Source organism: Poecilia latipinna, unplaced genomic scaffold, assembly GCF_001443285.1.
Source record: "Poecilia latipinna isolate Pla-1442-1.1 unplaced genomic scaffold, P_latipinna-1.0 Scaffold1129, whole genome shotgun sequence".
Classification (NCBI taxonomy): domain Eukaryota; kingdom Metazoa; phylum Chordata; class Actinopteri; order Cyprinodontiformes; family Poeciliidae; genus Poecilia; species Poecilia latipinna.
Window position 1 is genome coordinate 58,075 of NW_015113745.1, and position 15,339 is coordinate 73,413.

Sequence of the window (15,339 nt, forward strand, 5' to 3'; positions counted from 1 at the left end):
GTTCACCCTAACACACTCCAGTACCCAAAAATTGTACTCAAGTAGGAGCAGCACACTTTTACTCAAGTAAAAGTGAAAAGTATTTGGTAAAATATTTACTGAAGTACTGAGTAACTGATCAAATTACCAGTCATTTAATATTTAAAACTTACATAATCAGACAGACCAAAATATGAAGTTAAGTGAAGATTTTTGTATTTCAGGGACACAAATGACAATAATTCACACAAGTAATAAAATCAGAGGAAAGAAAATTTTTCAAAATCTTTTTTTTTTTTTTCCAATAAAAATCTTGTAAAACTTTAACAAAAAATGCAGGTGAGTGTCTTTGTCTGGTGAATGTTTGGTTAAGAGACGTTTGTTTTTCATTCAGTGACTAGAAAATCCAGAAATTTTACTCAAACAAGAATAGATATACTTAAAAATTACTCAAGTGAAATTAAAAGTACAGTGTAGTAAATTTTTTCCCAAAAAGTTACTCAAGTAAATGTAATTGACTAAATGTAACTTGTTACTGGCAAACTCTGCCAGTCTTACGGATGGTCAGTGACACAGTCTGTTGTCTGATAATCAGCAACTTTCAGGAGAAAAGACTTGTTACGGAAAGTCGGGTGATTATTTATGTTGCATTTAAGCATTTAATTTGGGCAGGAAGGGCATTCAGCTCAACACAAACTAATTTGTTCAACATAATGAATATTTATTATTCCTAATGGCTCAATGAGTCATTGTTAAGTTTGTGTTTTCTTCTCAGACCAGTCGGGTGTATCGTGTGTGTGCGTGCGTGTGTGTGAGAGACTTTTCAAAGCATTAAGTTTGTTATATTTTAAGTTACTTTGTTCCTGCTATTTAATTTCTAAAGTTAACGATGTTTCAGTTTTCCCACTGAGACTTGCGTCTTCTGTTTTGTTATTGTCGTTGTGTTTTCTTAACTTATAGTTTAGTGATTTGTTGAGGTGCTTTGCACTTCAGGGCCACCGTAGTTTGGGTAGGGATGGCCATTTATCATGATAAGAATTGGATTTATTGTTGTCAGAATTAATCAAAATGAATATTTAAAAAAATACCTGAAACTCTGTGTTATTGGGTTATTTTCACTGTTTTTCTTCACTGTTTGATCAATATGTATCAATACATTTTAAAATTAGGATTAAATGCAGCTACTGTTGCGTTTTAGTGATACAAATCAAACTCCTCAATGTGACTGGTGTCCTAAAGAAGTGCATTACCAATTCAGATACTTTCCAATCGCAGTATTTGGGTTTGTGGGGCTATGATTGCCTAAAATATTACTAATAAATAGTTCTTATAGTCAGTTTTGTCATTATCACAGTAATACAATAAAATGTTATAATATCGCCACATCTTTAGTTTGGGGCTTAATTTGGGGTTAGAACGGTTTTCCTTAAATTCCTTATGTATTTAAAACTATCTGCTTTGTAAAAGAACCTGCAGAACTTTTTACATTTTATTTATTTTAGGCGTTATTTTTCAGTAAAACACATTGAAATAGTCTCGACAGAAATGGGTATTATTGAGTAAAAGCCTAATTGGGGCATATTTTCTTGTTAGTTTTTGGTTTTCTTTTGTCCAACATCTCCTCCACCATCTCCTTGTTTTGTGTGTTTTTCCCCCCGTATTGCCTGACCTGCTATTTGTGTCTCATATTACTTATTTCCCTGTCTGCAGATGGAGGTGGAGCAGCTTCTGTCTCTGTCAGGCTCGGCGCTGGCCCAGGCTGTCAGCTCTCTGCTGGAGACTCCTGGCCTCTACGTTTTCTCTGACATCCTGGAGCTGCCTAATGTCAGAGAGGTAAACGCCTCGACTTTACATGACAAAAAGAATAAATAATGCTGTTTTTATGGCACAGTTTGACTAAAACCAAGTTTTAGTTCCGTTCAAGTATCACAACAAATATCAAATGTGACTGAAAGTCAAAGTATTCGTGCACGCATTCATTTGTTTTAACCAAAAGCAGCCTCTGTGTTGCCAGCAATGCTGCTCAGTTTTCAGCTGATTTGACCAAAATATAAACGAAGGAATAAAATCTGTAACAGCATCATGTGAACGTCAGTTTTACACAAAGATGCAAATAAATTCACCGCTCTTATGTCTATAAAAGAACCAGAAATGTACTCCTTTAGAAAGCTGTAGCGGGTTTCGTTGCTAAACATAACTGGATATCAATAATATATCAATTATTGCTGTATTTTCTTTCAATCTAAGATGTACAATCTGACCAACCAGAGAATATTCTGATGAAACAGACAGACAGTTGTTGCACTTTTATCTCAACTTTTCATCAGAAGCGCCCTGAAACGTCTCTGCTGCGCCGTGTATTTATTAAGAATAATTCACCTTGGCATTTCTCACATTTTATCATATTAGTGCTGCAAACTTTAAAGTGTTTCATTTGGATTTTATGTGACAAGCTAACAAATATCCACCTTTTTTCTGCTGTACTGCAATTTTTATACTGTTAGTAATTAACACAAGTATTTTTATGTTTTTAATTTGACTTTTGATGACAAATATTTTGTGCTGGAGTGTATTTGGAGGTGTTATGCTATAGGGGGTTGAATGTAAATGCACACCACATTATCCAGTATTTCATTTGTGAACATTGAAAATGAAAATTGTCTACTTTTTTCCTTCGTCTTCACAATTACACTCTACTTCGCGTTAATCTGTCACATGAAAACCTCCTAAAATACGCCGTGCTTATAGTTCATTGTGTCTGAATCCTGTTGCAAATGTTTCATTCTGTTATTAGTTTTGCTACACAGTAAAGTCGTAGAGGATAAAAACAGATGAATAAATGGATAAAATGCCAGTTTTAATATTTGCAAAAGATTTGGGGAATTTTACGAGCCGAGCGATGAATTTCTGTCTGTCTTCTGCCGGTAAATGACCGTAATGTGGTTTCATGCTGGTAAAATGAAAGACAAGCGTCACTGCAGAAAATTGAAGACGGTATTGGGGAAATTAAATGTCTGTGGATTCAGCTGTAAAATGTGCAGCTCGATGTTTATTGCATACAGTCAAATAAAACAAATACCTGCAGAGATATTATGATTGAGGCAGATGAAACAAAAGGGGAAAGTTCAGTCTAAATGAAAAACATTGTAGAAAATGTGTTGACCTCTGTGTCCTTTAGCCTTTATTACTTTAGAGCTATTCTGTAACAATTTATTCTTCTAATCTCCGTTCCTTGAAAATAACTTCAGGAGTGTACAAACTTGCAAAAACTATTTTATTTTTTTAATTTTTACTTGCTAAATAAACGATAAACTCAGCTCACAATATTTTGCAAATGGCCCTCGGACCACACTTTGGACGCCCCGGCCCTTAGACATTAATAATTGTTTTAAAGTGTTGCTCCTAACAAAGGGGAGCACTTTATCAGGGTTGATGAAACACAAAGCTTTGCCTCTGTGAATCGCAGCTTTTTATATTATCAGATAAAATTCGTTTATCTGAATTCCTCCTCATAGATTATCATCTTGTTTCAGCTCCATTTTATCTTTAGACGAGTGGAAAACATGATCTAATTATACGTTTTCCCCTGCACGGAGCTTCCTTCCAGTAAAACAAAGACGCGCTTTCGTTTAGAGGACGTCGTCTTTTGTCTCACAGGCCGAATACCTGATTCATGCATATTCAGCATTCGCCGCGTCTACGATACAATTGTAGGAGTTGAATACATTTTTCTCTGTAGGTGGATTTACATTTTAGGATTCAGGCAAAACACCTGCCGAACCTAAAACAAGCAGCGGAGAAGCAATCTGGGACACTCCGGGGTAGTTTGTGAGAGGAAAGACCAGAGATGCTTCAGACTCCTCCTCCTCCCGTCTGGTCAGTGGTTGGGTGGCGGCACCGGAACGACTCGGGCAGAAATCTTAAATCTGCTCTGCATCAAAAGCTCGCCGGGGACACATTTTCCCTTCCATAATAATCCAATCCTCTTTGTACTGAACTGAATCTTTTTAAATATGGAAAATATTCATTTTTATGAGTCCTTTTCTACGCGGCCAGACCTGCTCAGTATGCTCAGATAATACTTATCTCAAATGCAGTCGTCCATTGTGTGCTGCCTCATAATTTTCTCTTTCATCTTCCCTCCGACCCACAGCTGGAGAACGGCCCTCATGCGCCGATGTATCAGCTGCTGAACCTCTTTGCCTATGGAACCTACTGCGACTACAAAGGTACTGCAGCGGCAGCACTATGTAAATAAGTAATGGAGTCGCCCCGCAACTCTTTTATGAAGCTCTATTTCTCCTTAGCAAGGCAGCCACTTAAACATGGAGGTTTTGAAATCTTTCAAGTGAAGACCTGGAGGTTGTTTATTAACTGTAAAATAACACTTTTGCTTCTTTAGGCGAGTGCTCCTATTATCAGATAATTGTCTGTCACGGCGAGGCTGGTACAAACGAGCTGTCTAATCTAATCTGGTGGGACTTAATTTGTCCTCTGCACAAAAGTATTATGAGCAAGAAGTGAGATCTTAATAAATATGTTTAATTGAATGTTGAAAATGATCCAACGGGAAAAACTGCGCAGCCCACTTTGCTGCCCCCGCCTTCTGGGTCACGCTGTAAGGAGGTGAATTTACTTTCATGAGGCCGTGCGGTGGAGCTGTCAGCGCCGCTGTCTCAGGAGGGTCTGAGTCCCTCTCCCAGGGGAGCAAAGCCTGCCGGAGAGACGGTCACTGCAGCCGAACCTGCTCCAGACGCTCGCCCAGCTCCGTTCGTTGACTGCTTCAAAGGTCGACACTTTCCTGATGGTTCCTGGTGTTGATCAGTTATATTTCTTGATTTAAAGTGATAACAATCAGCTTGATCAGCCCTGACTGGTCAATAATAATAATAATAAATCCAGTCTTTTTCTGATCGGTGACTGAAACGTACCTAATTCTTTTCAGCTTGCAGCATCAACACTCTTCAGTGTAGATGTTACACACGGGAGAAGAAAAAAAGATAGCCATGTTCAGCTTTAGTGAGATGTTTAAGGGTGTTTTCACACCTGGTAGTCCAGTCGACTCGGCTGACTGGGGACCAAAATAGGATGGTGCTGGAAACCTTTGAAAACCTACCTTGAAAATGCTTGAAAGGTGCTTGAATTTTACTGTGGGGAAACCCTGAGTGCTGGACATGGTTGGTAACATTACTCTGGCTGGCTGTGACTTATAAACAATGCCTAATTGGTACCAAGGTGCTAAGAAAATATCCATAACACCAATAAACGTCAACTGGAACAAGCACTGGAAGAAACTGACATGTAGCTGATGATAAATACACTTTTTTATATTATGTTTAGAAGGAGATCATAGATGGAAAATGTTCAGCACAACATAAAGTATTGTTTCCTTTATTAGCCACATTTTTTTTTTACTTCTATTTTCAGTCCAACAGCCTCAGATTACCAGTCATTAAACCTGGTTAAAGAAACCAAGAATTTTAGAAGAAAGTTCTCGTTTTTGATTCTGAGATTAGAAAAGTTAGAAACCTGCATATTGTTCTTTTATTAATGAAAACATCTGTTTTTAGGACCTATGATAAATTCTTATTTACCGCATCGTTTTGTGAAAACGTCGCATGTTTAAAGTAGGAGTGCACCGGTTGCAGTTTTCTGGTCGATCGCCGATCTTCGATCTTTAAAAAGCCTACCCTGCCGATTCTGATTTCAGCCGATACCAGATTGTTTTTGCCTGAAATGTTTATAAAATTAGCAATAAAGTTACTGATTTGGCAGCAGTCGAGTCACTGTTATTAACTGAGCAGAAGAGGACAGTGGCTGATTTTAGGGGAATAGGATCAGCTTATATCTCCCAAAAATACTGAAATCGACACCAATAAATTGGGTAGCCAATAAATCTGTGCACCCCTAGTTTAAATCACAAAAATGAAAGCATTTTAAACTGGAAAAAATATTTCTCCGCTTTTGCTTTGATGATTTTAGCCAACGGTGCAAATAATTTGTACACCACTGCTTTAACGTGTTGAGTCGCTGGCTCATGATCGATTGATTGGCTCTTTGAGTTAACAAACCGTTGAACAGGTGTACCTAATAAAGTGGCCGGTGAGTGTATTTAACGGTTCAGAGCCACTCTTGTTAATTTTCCTCCCTGTTTGCCAATCACTCCTTGTTTTCCTGTGCTGCAGAGAGAGCGGCGTCTCTTCCAGAGCTGACCCCCGCTCAGAGAAACAAACTCCGTCATCTGTCCATCATCAGCCTGGCTTCCAACCTCAAGGTTCATTATTTATCTTCCTTTAGTTTCAGCATCGAAGTGCAGATAATAAATGTTCTTCTGCCACCGCATCACTGCAGGCTTTAAATAGTGAGCTCCTACATCAATAATGCAACATTATGGCTGGTTTTAAATATGACTTTACTGTTTTATTCTGACTGTTAATCAATTCTTGTAAAGTTCATGTGAGGTTGCTTTTGATTGTAAGCCTGTGGTTGCGTTTGCATCAGCCAACTTGGCAACAAATACACAAATCAGCATCAAGGTTTCTTTCCAAATCTTCAGGCTCTTCCTTTGGCTTGCTGCTAAATCTTTTATAGAACAAGAAACTATGTTTGAAATCATCTTTCCTTTGGACTTTCCAACTACGCTTCACCTTTTATTTATGCCCCTTTCTTTCTCGGCTCCTGTTGAATAATTGATTCATTATCCTGGCTAACACAGTCCTTTTTTTACTCCGTTAGCTCGCTCTCCATTTCCGTTAGCATCACTCCTTCCTCTCCTGCATCTTGTTTCACTGCTTCCTCTGCATGCAGCCTTCAAATCTCCTAATTGCCAATAAACAAAAAAAGAACGGTGAGATTTTAAACTGCTTTCATCGTCCGACAGCAGCAGCATTTACGCAAATGAGCATTTAAACTGGAATTTGTTTTCTGAAAACCACTTACGTACAATCAGAGTTGCTTCCAGTTGACATAGAGTTGAGAATACGAAGGTTTCAGCTGCTTCATTTCCCCTCAGTGCCTGCCATACTCGCTGCTGCTGCAGCAGCTCGAGCTGAAGAATGTGCGGGAGCTGGAAGACCTGCTGATCGAGGCCGTCTACTGCGACATCATCCAGGGGAAACTGGACCAGAGGAACCAGCAGGTGGAGGTGGACTGCAGCGTCGGCCGCGATCTCGGCCCCAACGAGCTCCCAAACATAATCAACACACTGCAGGAGTGGTCAGTGCCAACCGTATTCATCCTCTGCAGCTGCGTTTGCATTGGCCATGTAATGGCGCAAATTGAAATTATGAAAATAAATGGAAACATGCCAAGTTCAGTCTGAGGTTTCTTCAACAGTTTGTAGTTTTTACTGTTCACAGTAATATTAGGAGTAAGAGAGAGAGTGTATTGGCTGCTGCATTTCCATTGACCATAAAATGGGACACTGAGCACTTCTTCTTCTTTTTATGGCGTTTGGCAGAACACTGAGAACGCTGACGCTATTGCGCCCTCTACTGCGCATGCGGGTCACTTTCAGGTCGTTTGCCCGTTCAGACTGCTGAACACTTACAGGTCGCATTTATTTGGCAGTGTGAACGGCCCGGCAAAAAAAATCCGATTTGACAAAAAAAAAATCTGAATTGGGCCACTTCAGGTTGCAGTGTGAACGCAGCCAAAGTTTTGTTCTCATTGCGAATGTAAGCTCAGTTTTGTGACCACCGTTCCTCCGCCTTCCTCTCAGGTGTACAGGATGTGAGGCGGTTCTGTGCGGTATCGAGGAGCAGGTCTCGAGGGCGAACCAGTACAGAGAGAACCAGCTAAAGGTTAAAGTCCAAGTGGAAACAGAGGTTTGTCCTTCATTCCTTTACCCCGCGGTTCTGTTTTTCTCAGGGAGAATAAATGTCTTTCTTCTTCAACATTTATTTTTCGCCCATGGCTGTCTTTGTTATTTTAGTTTTCTCGTTGCTGCTTATCTCCATGTCCTCCCTCCCTCCCCCATCTGCTGGCTTTAATAATCCCAGTTTATACTGGCTGAACGATTCCTCTCTGTTCCACTTCCAGTCTAAGCAGCAGAGTGTTTATTTATAATGAAAAACATGAGCTTCTGCTACACATGAGAAAAAAATACAGAGGGATATATGTAATTTTTTTCCCCCCAGAATATTGCGTTCTCAGCTTTCACATTTATTTTAATGATTTGAAGCCATTTGCATTTTTACTTTCCCGTTGTTCCCTGAGGTCTAAAGCAAATACAGCAGACAGTCAAACAGGTACTGACACACCAGTCTGTTTTCATTTCAAGTCTTTTATTTTAACAGTGAATTCACAGGAGACGTACAATGTCTCCTAAAAGCAACAATACCAACAAACTGCCTCTCATTTCTTTCAGGTTCATCCTACAAATTTCAGTGTATGTTAATGGGGTTTATGTTGTCAATGAACATGAGTTTCTGCGTATTTGTAACATGAAAAGAAAAGAATGAGTAGTTGTTGTTTTGCTTTTGAATAAACTGAAAAGTGTGGTGTGCACTTATACTTTCATAGCCCTAAAAAGATCTGGTACCTTTATTTGCAAAACTGAAGATTTGTGGCTGCATGCAAAACACTGTGGGGAAGAAAAACTACCTGACAGCATTACTTCTGCAGAGAAATGTGGCGGTGGCAGCATCATGCTGTTTCAATGGTTCTCTTCTGGTCAGGGTTGAGGTGAAGTTAAAAACAGGGCAGCCAGTGCTACATTACATGATTTATATCAAAAGAGCTAATTAAATCTGTGGAAAAACTTGAAAATTCATTACAATTGCATGCTGTGAATATTTTATTTGGAAAAATATTAGAAGATCGAAGGTTTTTTCTTCCACTTCACAATGATGCAACACATTAATATCACATTAATTTTAAAAGTATGAATACCTCTACCTGGCACTGCATGATTGGTACAATATGTATAAAAATAATCAGGACATATTTAGAGTTTATATAAATTAATTTTTATACAGGGATGAGCTCAGTTAGTCTACAAAATGCAGCAGTGGGACATATTAGAGGTGTGATTCTGTGTTCACTGTTGATTCAATTGCAATTATCTCTTACCTGTTAATGACCTGTTATTTACGTAAATATACACATCAGTGTCTGACACAAACAGCACCACGTATAATCACAAGTACTTTAGTACAATTAGTCTGAATTCCCTTCTTATTCGCTGCTTTTTAAAAATCCACTGTGGTTTTCTGATGAGTGTTTGCATCGCCTGTGTAAAACCGAGGAAGTGATCCATCTCACTGCTGTATTACATCTTTGTCTTGCTTTGACATGGCGACAGGTTGCAAAATATATCTGTTTATGCTCAGGAAAGTGTAAAAGTCAGGTGTTCTTTCTTTGAGCTTTACGTCATGCCATAATGTTCCCTCATCAAAAACACACCTGGAGTGTTTCCTTGATTCTTTCATGCATGTTTGAGAAATCTTTTAATCTCCACGGCAACCGTTCAGCTGTGCAAAACATCTGGCTGGACTTAGCCCCGCCTTCGAGGCGCAGCTCCTCCTCTGAGCTGCAGTTTCCAAGCTTCGCTCTCAGCTCCTGCAGACTAGCCGCCAGCAGTTAGCAAACACCTGGAGGAACTGAGCCTCTTATTATAGGAGCTGAAAGGTTAATGGAGGAGCCATGCTGTGAGGTTTTAAAGAGACAGAGACCCAATTTCAAGGTCAAATTTCTGTTTGGTTCTAATACAAAATTATTTTATTGATCCCAAAGAGAAATTAAATAATTTTGAGTCATATTTGATATATACATAGAGTTTTTATAACAACTGAAGTTAATGTAGTGTTTTAAAATGATTCTGCCGGAGTAACTATTCCCTGATTAGCTGAGTTTTTCTCCCTGTGGGAAGCTTAATGCCAGCAGGAGAAGAGTAAACATAGTTGTATTATCACAGTTTTTCACTGCTGTTTACAGACCGAGTTCATCTTGTCAGGCGTGTTTGCCTGTCGGTAAGTTCTTGAAATCCCAGATGTGCCGTTTTGTCTGGTTTCTGCTCAGTGCTTGTTTCTGCATCCATCACTGCTGACCTGAGTTTCATTATTTAACGTAACACAGTAACTTCTGCAAAACGTTCCACACAAGCACACACAAAACACACATTTTCAGGGTTTGATTCACTTTACTCAAGGTAATGACAGAAGTTTGTCTCTTTACTGTTTACCTGAGGGCAGAAAGTCTGTGATTAATGATCGTATATAATAAACTCTGTCGCTGTATAAACAGATCCATCCCCATCAGAAAACTAAATACCTGGGACTGTTGTTGCTTTTCAGGCTGCTGGTGAGCAGCTTCGTCTGCAGCAGCGACTTGGTGGAGGTTAAAGCTGTTTAGGTTTCACAGATATTCAGTCCAGCTTCGCTTTAGTCGCCTAATAACTTGACTGTCTTCCCACCTCTTTAACTTTTATGCTGCATTAAACTGATGTCACCAAGTGAATCGCAGGCATAGAGAGATTAAAGCAGTTACTGTCGTCCAGGGAATCTTGACATTTAGTGATAAATACAACTAAAGTTTTCAAAGATACAAGTTGGAGTCTTAAAAAAATGTAGAATATGATACAGTCGACTCTAGGGGTGTCCAAAGTGTGGTCCGGGGGCCGTTTGCGGCTCTCTGAAGGATTTTGGGCGGCCGCCCGAGCTTTTTAAAGACATTATGTTTTCTTAAAAACAAACTAAAATACATTCTCACTTATTAACAAAATGTATACATGAAGTTTAATTGAGTAATTAGAACCACAGACATTTATCAAGTCAACCCAAAACATGTAGAAACTGACTGAACATGCAATCATGTAAAACCTTTTGTGATCCATTTTCTAAACATTTTGCCCCTTTTAATAAAGTGTAATTTCTTTTGTTTGATATTGAGCAGATGTAACAAAAGAAAGCACAAAAAGTTTGTTTTAAAAACGTTCTTTCTCTTCATGGCTTGCAGAACATTTGGACGCCTCTGGTCTGTTAAACAAGGTTCTCAGGGGACTCGGAAGATAAGCTGGCCCCCAGCATCACACGTCCTCCACCTTATTTGACAGTTTCTACATGTTTATCATCACCTTCAGTGTTTGTTGCTCTAAAACCTCATGTCTCGATCTGAGTTTCATTTTACCGTCTTGCACCGTCTGTGGGGACAAAATAAAAATGTCTCCTTGTTCAGCCTGCTGGCCAAGCAAAATGGACCTCAAGTCACTGATTACTAATAAATCCTAGAAACTCTGAGTAGTACATATAAATTAGAAATGTCAGTTTTAGATTTATTTCAAATGGTCCCAATGTTTTTCCCACCAGTGGTTTTGTTAAAAAACTAAATTACTTTTTCCTCTGCAGCTGTGGTGTCGAGGAAAGGAGGAAGGAAGAAGCTCATTATTAAAGAAATGTAAAATGAAGAAAGCTAAAAATTTAATTCTATTACATTTATTTTTTAGAAATATTATATTTTAACCAGCAGACACTTTCCACAAAGAGGATAAGGCAACAAAATGTTACTTAAGAAGCTAACTGTTCACAGAGAAGTTCAATTATTTTTTTTAGCTAAACGTTTTATGAAATCTGTAAGTAAAAATGTTTTTTTGTTGCAGTACTGTGATAAAAAGACAATTTCCAAATTGTTTGGGTCATAGATTGTTTTCTATTTTATTAGCCTTTCTTGACTTGTGGTCCAAGGCCAAAGAAAATCATTTCCAGAGCCACAAATGGCCCCCGGGCCACACTTTGGACACCCTCGCTCCACAGAATAAATTTTCTCAAACCGAATCGCTGCTGATGTAACGGATTCTTGTTTTCTTTTCCCATCAGGTGTCAAACCTACAAAAGACGTTAAAGGCCAGCGCTGCGTCTCCGTCCTCAGGCCCTGCCCCCGCCGGAGCAGCGTCCAATCAGGACGCAGATCAGCCAGCCGAGCCTCGGGACCCCGCCTCCTCTCAGGAACCACGACAGCCGGGCAAGAAGGCTTCAAAGGTCAAAGGGTGAGCGCTCCGACGTCAGGCTCCTTACTTTACTTTGACTGGCAGTCTAATAACTAAAACATCTGAGTTGTTTTAGATTTAAAGTGCATCTTTTCTCCCAAGGCTTCACAAATTGAACATGAGCGGCCTTGCAGAGCGATGATGTTTTATTCAGAACAAACTCAGTTCTGTCTTTTCAATCAAGTCTCACTCTCTTTATTGTTACTGTTCAGAAAACTGGAACAAAAAGCAGCATGTGGTGTTTATTTTATTTCATTAAATATCTCTTTATTGAGATTTATCCGTCTGTTCTTTTGTTTTTACTTTAATACGTCTCTTCTTTTGCCAGGCTTAAAGCACAGAACAACAATGACGATCAAACCAAGCACTAAATTAAAGCGAACAGTTTAGAAAAGCAAATCCCCAGAAGAATCCATTTCTGTTTTTTTTTTTTTTTAAAGCAGTAAAAATAGAGCTGGTGACTAAAGTGTGCATGAACTACTTTGTTGTCAGATACTCACCAGTGTGTCTGCAGTTCCAGTATAACCCCGTTCTCCTGCTCTCCTGTATTACCGACGGCTAATTTCACATCGGTCCCGAATTGTAAAATGTCACTGGATACACAAAGAGCCGTTTCTCCCTCTGGTGATCAGCAGTTGTTTATGTTTGCCTGTCGAACAAAAAGCCGGCTGCTAACATTTGGGCGAAACACCAGAGCCCTCCCTGTGATTTCCATCTTCTGAGCTTCATTCAAATGGAGAGCCACATCCAAATTAATGATAGCTTAACCTCAATCTTCAAATTTAAATAACTTTTAAACCTTCTTTTTTTAAGTAAATCCATAATTCAGTGGTTATAATTAGACATTTTACTAGCCAGGTTTTGTATTAATCCTCTCAGATCCACTCCAGTTAAAGCTGCAATGTGTAACTTTTATAAAAATATGTTTTTACATTTCAGTTAAAACCATCTTGTGACGGTTTATGAGACAAATAATCTGTGAAAAGATCAATTTCCAATCTCTTCCCTGAGCTACTAACACTGTCTGAATAAACGCACCAATCAGAGTGAGGAGGTGGGTCCTAGGGCTGTCAATCAACCTCATGTATACACTGCTAAATGTGTTAATGATGGACAAACTACTCACCTTTACACAAAAAAACGTTTATCTACAGTCATTGGTGGCTATGCTGACTTGACTGAGCATTTACAACAGGCTATGCTAGCTGCAGCGCCACATAAGTTTGTGATTGACGGCGCTAAGGCCCCCCTCCTCGCTCTGATTGGTTGTTTCTAGCTCCCACTAAGAGAAGTTAGATTATCTGTCTCATACTGTCAGTTCCAACAGGTATGTAAAGAACTGCAGCTTTAAAGGAGACTGAATATTGATGTGAAATATTTTAACATCTTTGCATCCAGGCTGCATCAGTTCTGTGGATTTATTCCCCTTAAAGCTGCAGTACGCAACTTTTACAAAAAAATAAAAAATTACGTTATTTTACATATTTATTGAAACTATCACCATGTTGTGACAGAATTGATGGATCTCCTCCACGTCCTTCCTGAGCTGCTACTGCTGTCTGAATAAACGCACCAATCAGAGCCAGAAGGCGGGTCTTAGGGCTGCCAATCAACCCTCAGTATGTGCTGCTAAATGTGCTAATGATGCACAAACAACTCTCTGTTACATTAAAACAGTTATTGGTAGCTAAGCTAACTAAACTGAGTGTTTACAACAGGCTATCCTAGCTGTAGCACCACATGAGATTGTGATTGACAGCGCTAAGACCCGCCTCCTCGCTCTGATTGGTTGTTTCTAGCTCCCACTGGGAGAACACAGATGAGCTCAGGTTTTTCATGGATTATTTGTCTCATATTGTCACAACATGGTGGCATTTTCAACAAATGTAAAAAAAAAAAAAAATGTTTTTTATAAAAGTGACACACTGCAGCCTTAAAGCAGATTGAATATTGATGTGGAATATTTTAGCATCTTTGCATCCAGGTTGCATCAGTTCTGCTGCTTTTTTTCCCCTCTTTAAAAGCAGAATTATATAAATAAACCTGAAACTAAGCATCTACTTGGTGAGTTTTGTTTTAATTGGCTGTGTCCCAAACAGGCTGCGTGGGAGCGGAAAGATCTGGTCCAAGTCCAACTGAGGCGGAGGGATTAGGATGGGAGGACGGCCGCACTGATGGACACTCGCTAATTTACGGCTCGTTGGCACGTTGATGGACGGACGGACGGACACATACCTAAAAACGATGCGAGCCATTCTTCCTGGAGAGCAGCCACACACCTTCACTGGAAATTGTTGTCAACAAATGAAACGCCTGCGGGGCGAACGAAGCGGGCGGGTGGTCCGCTCCTGCACAGACTGTCGGTGTAAATAAAAGCACTCGTAACACACGAGGACAGAACCGTCTGCGGTAGGAATCAGATGCCTTTGACCGGAAACAGGATCCGTGTGTTTAAAGGTGTACGTTTGTCTGTGTCGTTTGGTTCAGATTAATTTTCAGTTGATTCGTTTTCTTTCTTTCTCTCTGCTGGGTTGAAAACTTGTATAAGAATCAGAATATAAATTGTCGGGAAATAAAAAAGCTCACTATTCATCTCGGCTGCCTTATTAATGTCACTTCTTTTATTAAATGTGCCCCTCTGGAGGCCGAGCTACTAAATGTTAACTCGCAGAAGGGGGGCTCCCCATTAAGAGGTCAAGTCGTTAATTAGGGCGTGTCCCCAACGGGATTAAAGTGTTATAGAGTCGAGGCTTCCCCTGTGCACCGGCAGTGTACGGCAAGCACATTCGGATTTTATAGCGGTATGTCTGGCCCACAGCCTCTGTTTCTGTCTGAGTTGCTGCCACTCTTCTTTGTACCTCCATCACAATCAGATTGCCTCCATCATGCCGCCACCGCCGCCGTCTCCTCCTCGCATCGTCCTCCCTTCATCCTGCGTGACGTTAATGATGGCAAATGGCTGACCAGCGGTGACAAGAAACCAGACGGGGAAATTATCCTGTTCCATTTAACCCGCCATCTTCCTAAATTCCCCCTTCCCTCCGTCATCCTGCCTCACCTCTATAAATAGACGTGTTAATTTCAGTCGGTGTGTCGAGCTTCATTTTTTTTCTTTTTCACAACAGTGGAGCTGTGACTTTTAGCAGCTGTACACCTCTAGAGGTGTCTGAGAGAGAGAGGGTGCTGGAGAGTCGGGTCTGACCTCCGCGCTCGTCCTGGTCACACATTGAGGCTGAATTTCTTCACACTGTGACCAAAAATCTCAAAATATTTCATCAGAATTTTATGATAGAAGTTATGAAGCGACTGAATTATTTTTGCATGTAAAAACCAAAAAGGTGTGACGTTTTTCGCCCTCTGTGGATCAATACTAAAGT

At 39.8% G+C, this 15,339-nt stretch overlaps 1 protein-coding gene across 1 annotated transcript in view; it reads left to right on the forward strand.

Annotated features, from left to right (window-relative positions):
• cops7a (COP9 constitutive photomorphogenic homolog subunit 7A) overlaps positions 1-14,554 on the forward strand; it is a 21,921-nt gene extending 7,367 nt beyond the window's left edge. Inside the window, exons 2-8 of the mRNA XM_015052762.1 lie at positions 1,690-1,812; positions 4,133-4,208; positions 6,165-6,253; positions 6,992-7,194; positions 7,700-7,805; positions 11,793-11,962; positions 14,062-14,554. Coding sequence (XP_014908248.1) covers positions 1,690-1,812; positions 4,133-4,208; positions 6,165-6,253; positions 6,992-7,194; positions 7,700-7,805; positions 11,793-11,962; positions 14,062-14,101 — 807 coding nt within the window. The 3' untranslated portion in view covers positions 14,102-14,554. The remainder of the gene's footprint in view (positions 1-1,689; positions 1,813-4,132; positions 4,209-6,164; positions 6,254-6,991; positions 7,195-7,699; positions 7,806-11,792; positions 11,963-14,061) is intronic.
• The last annotated feature ends 785 nt before the right edge of the window (positions 14,555-15,339 follow it).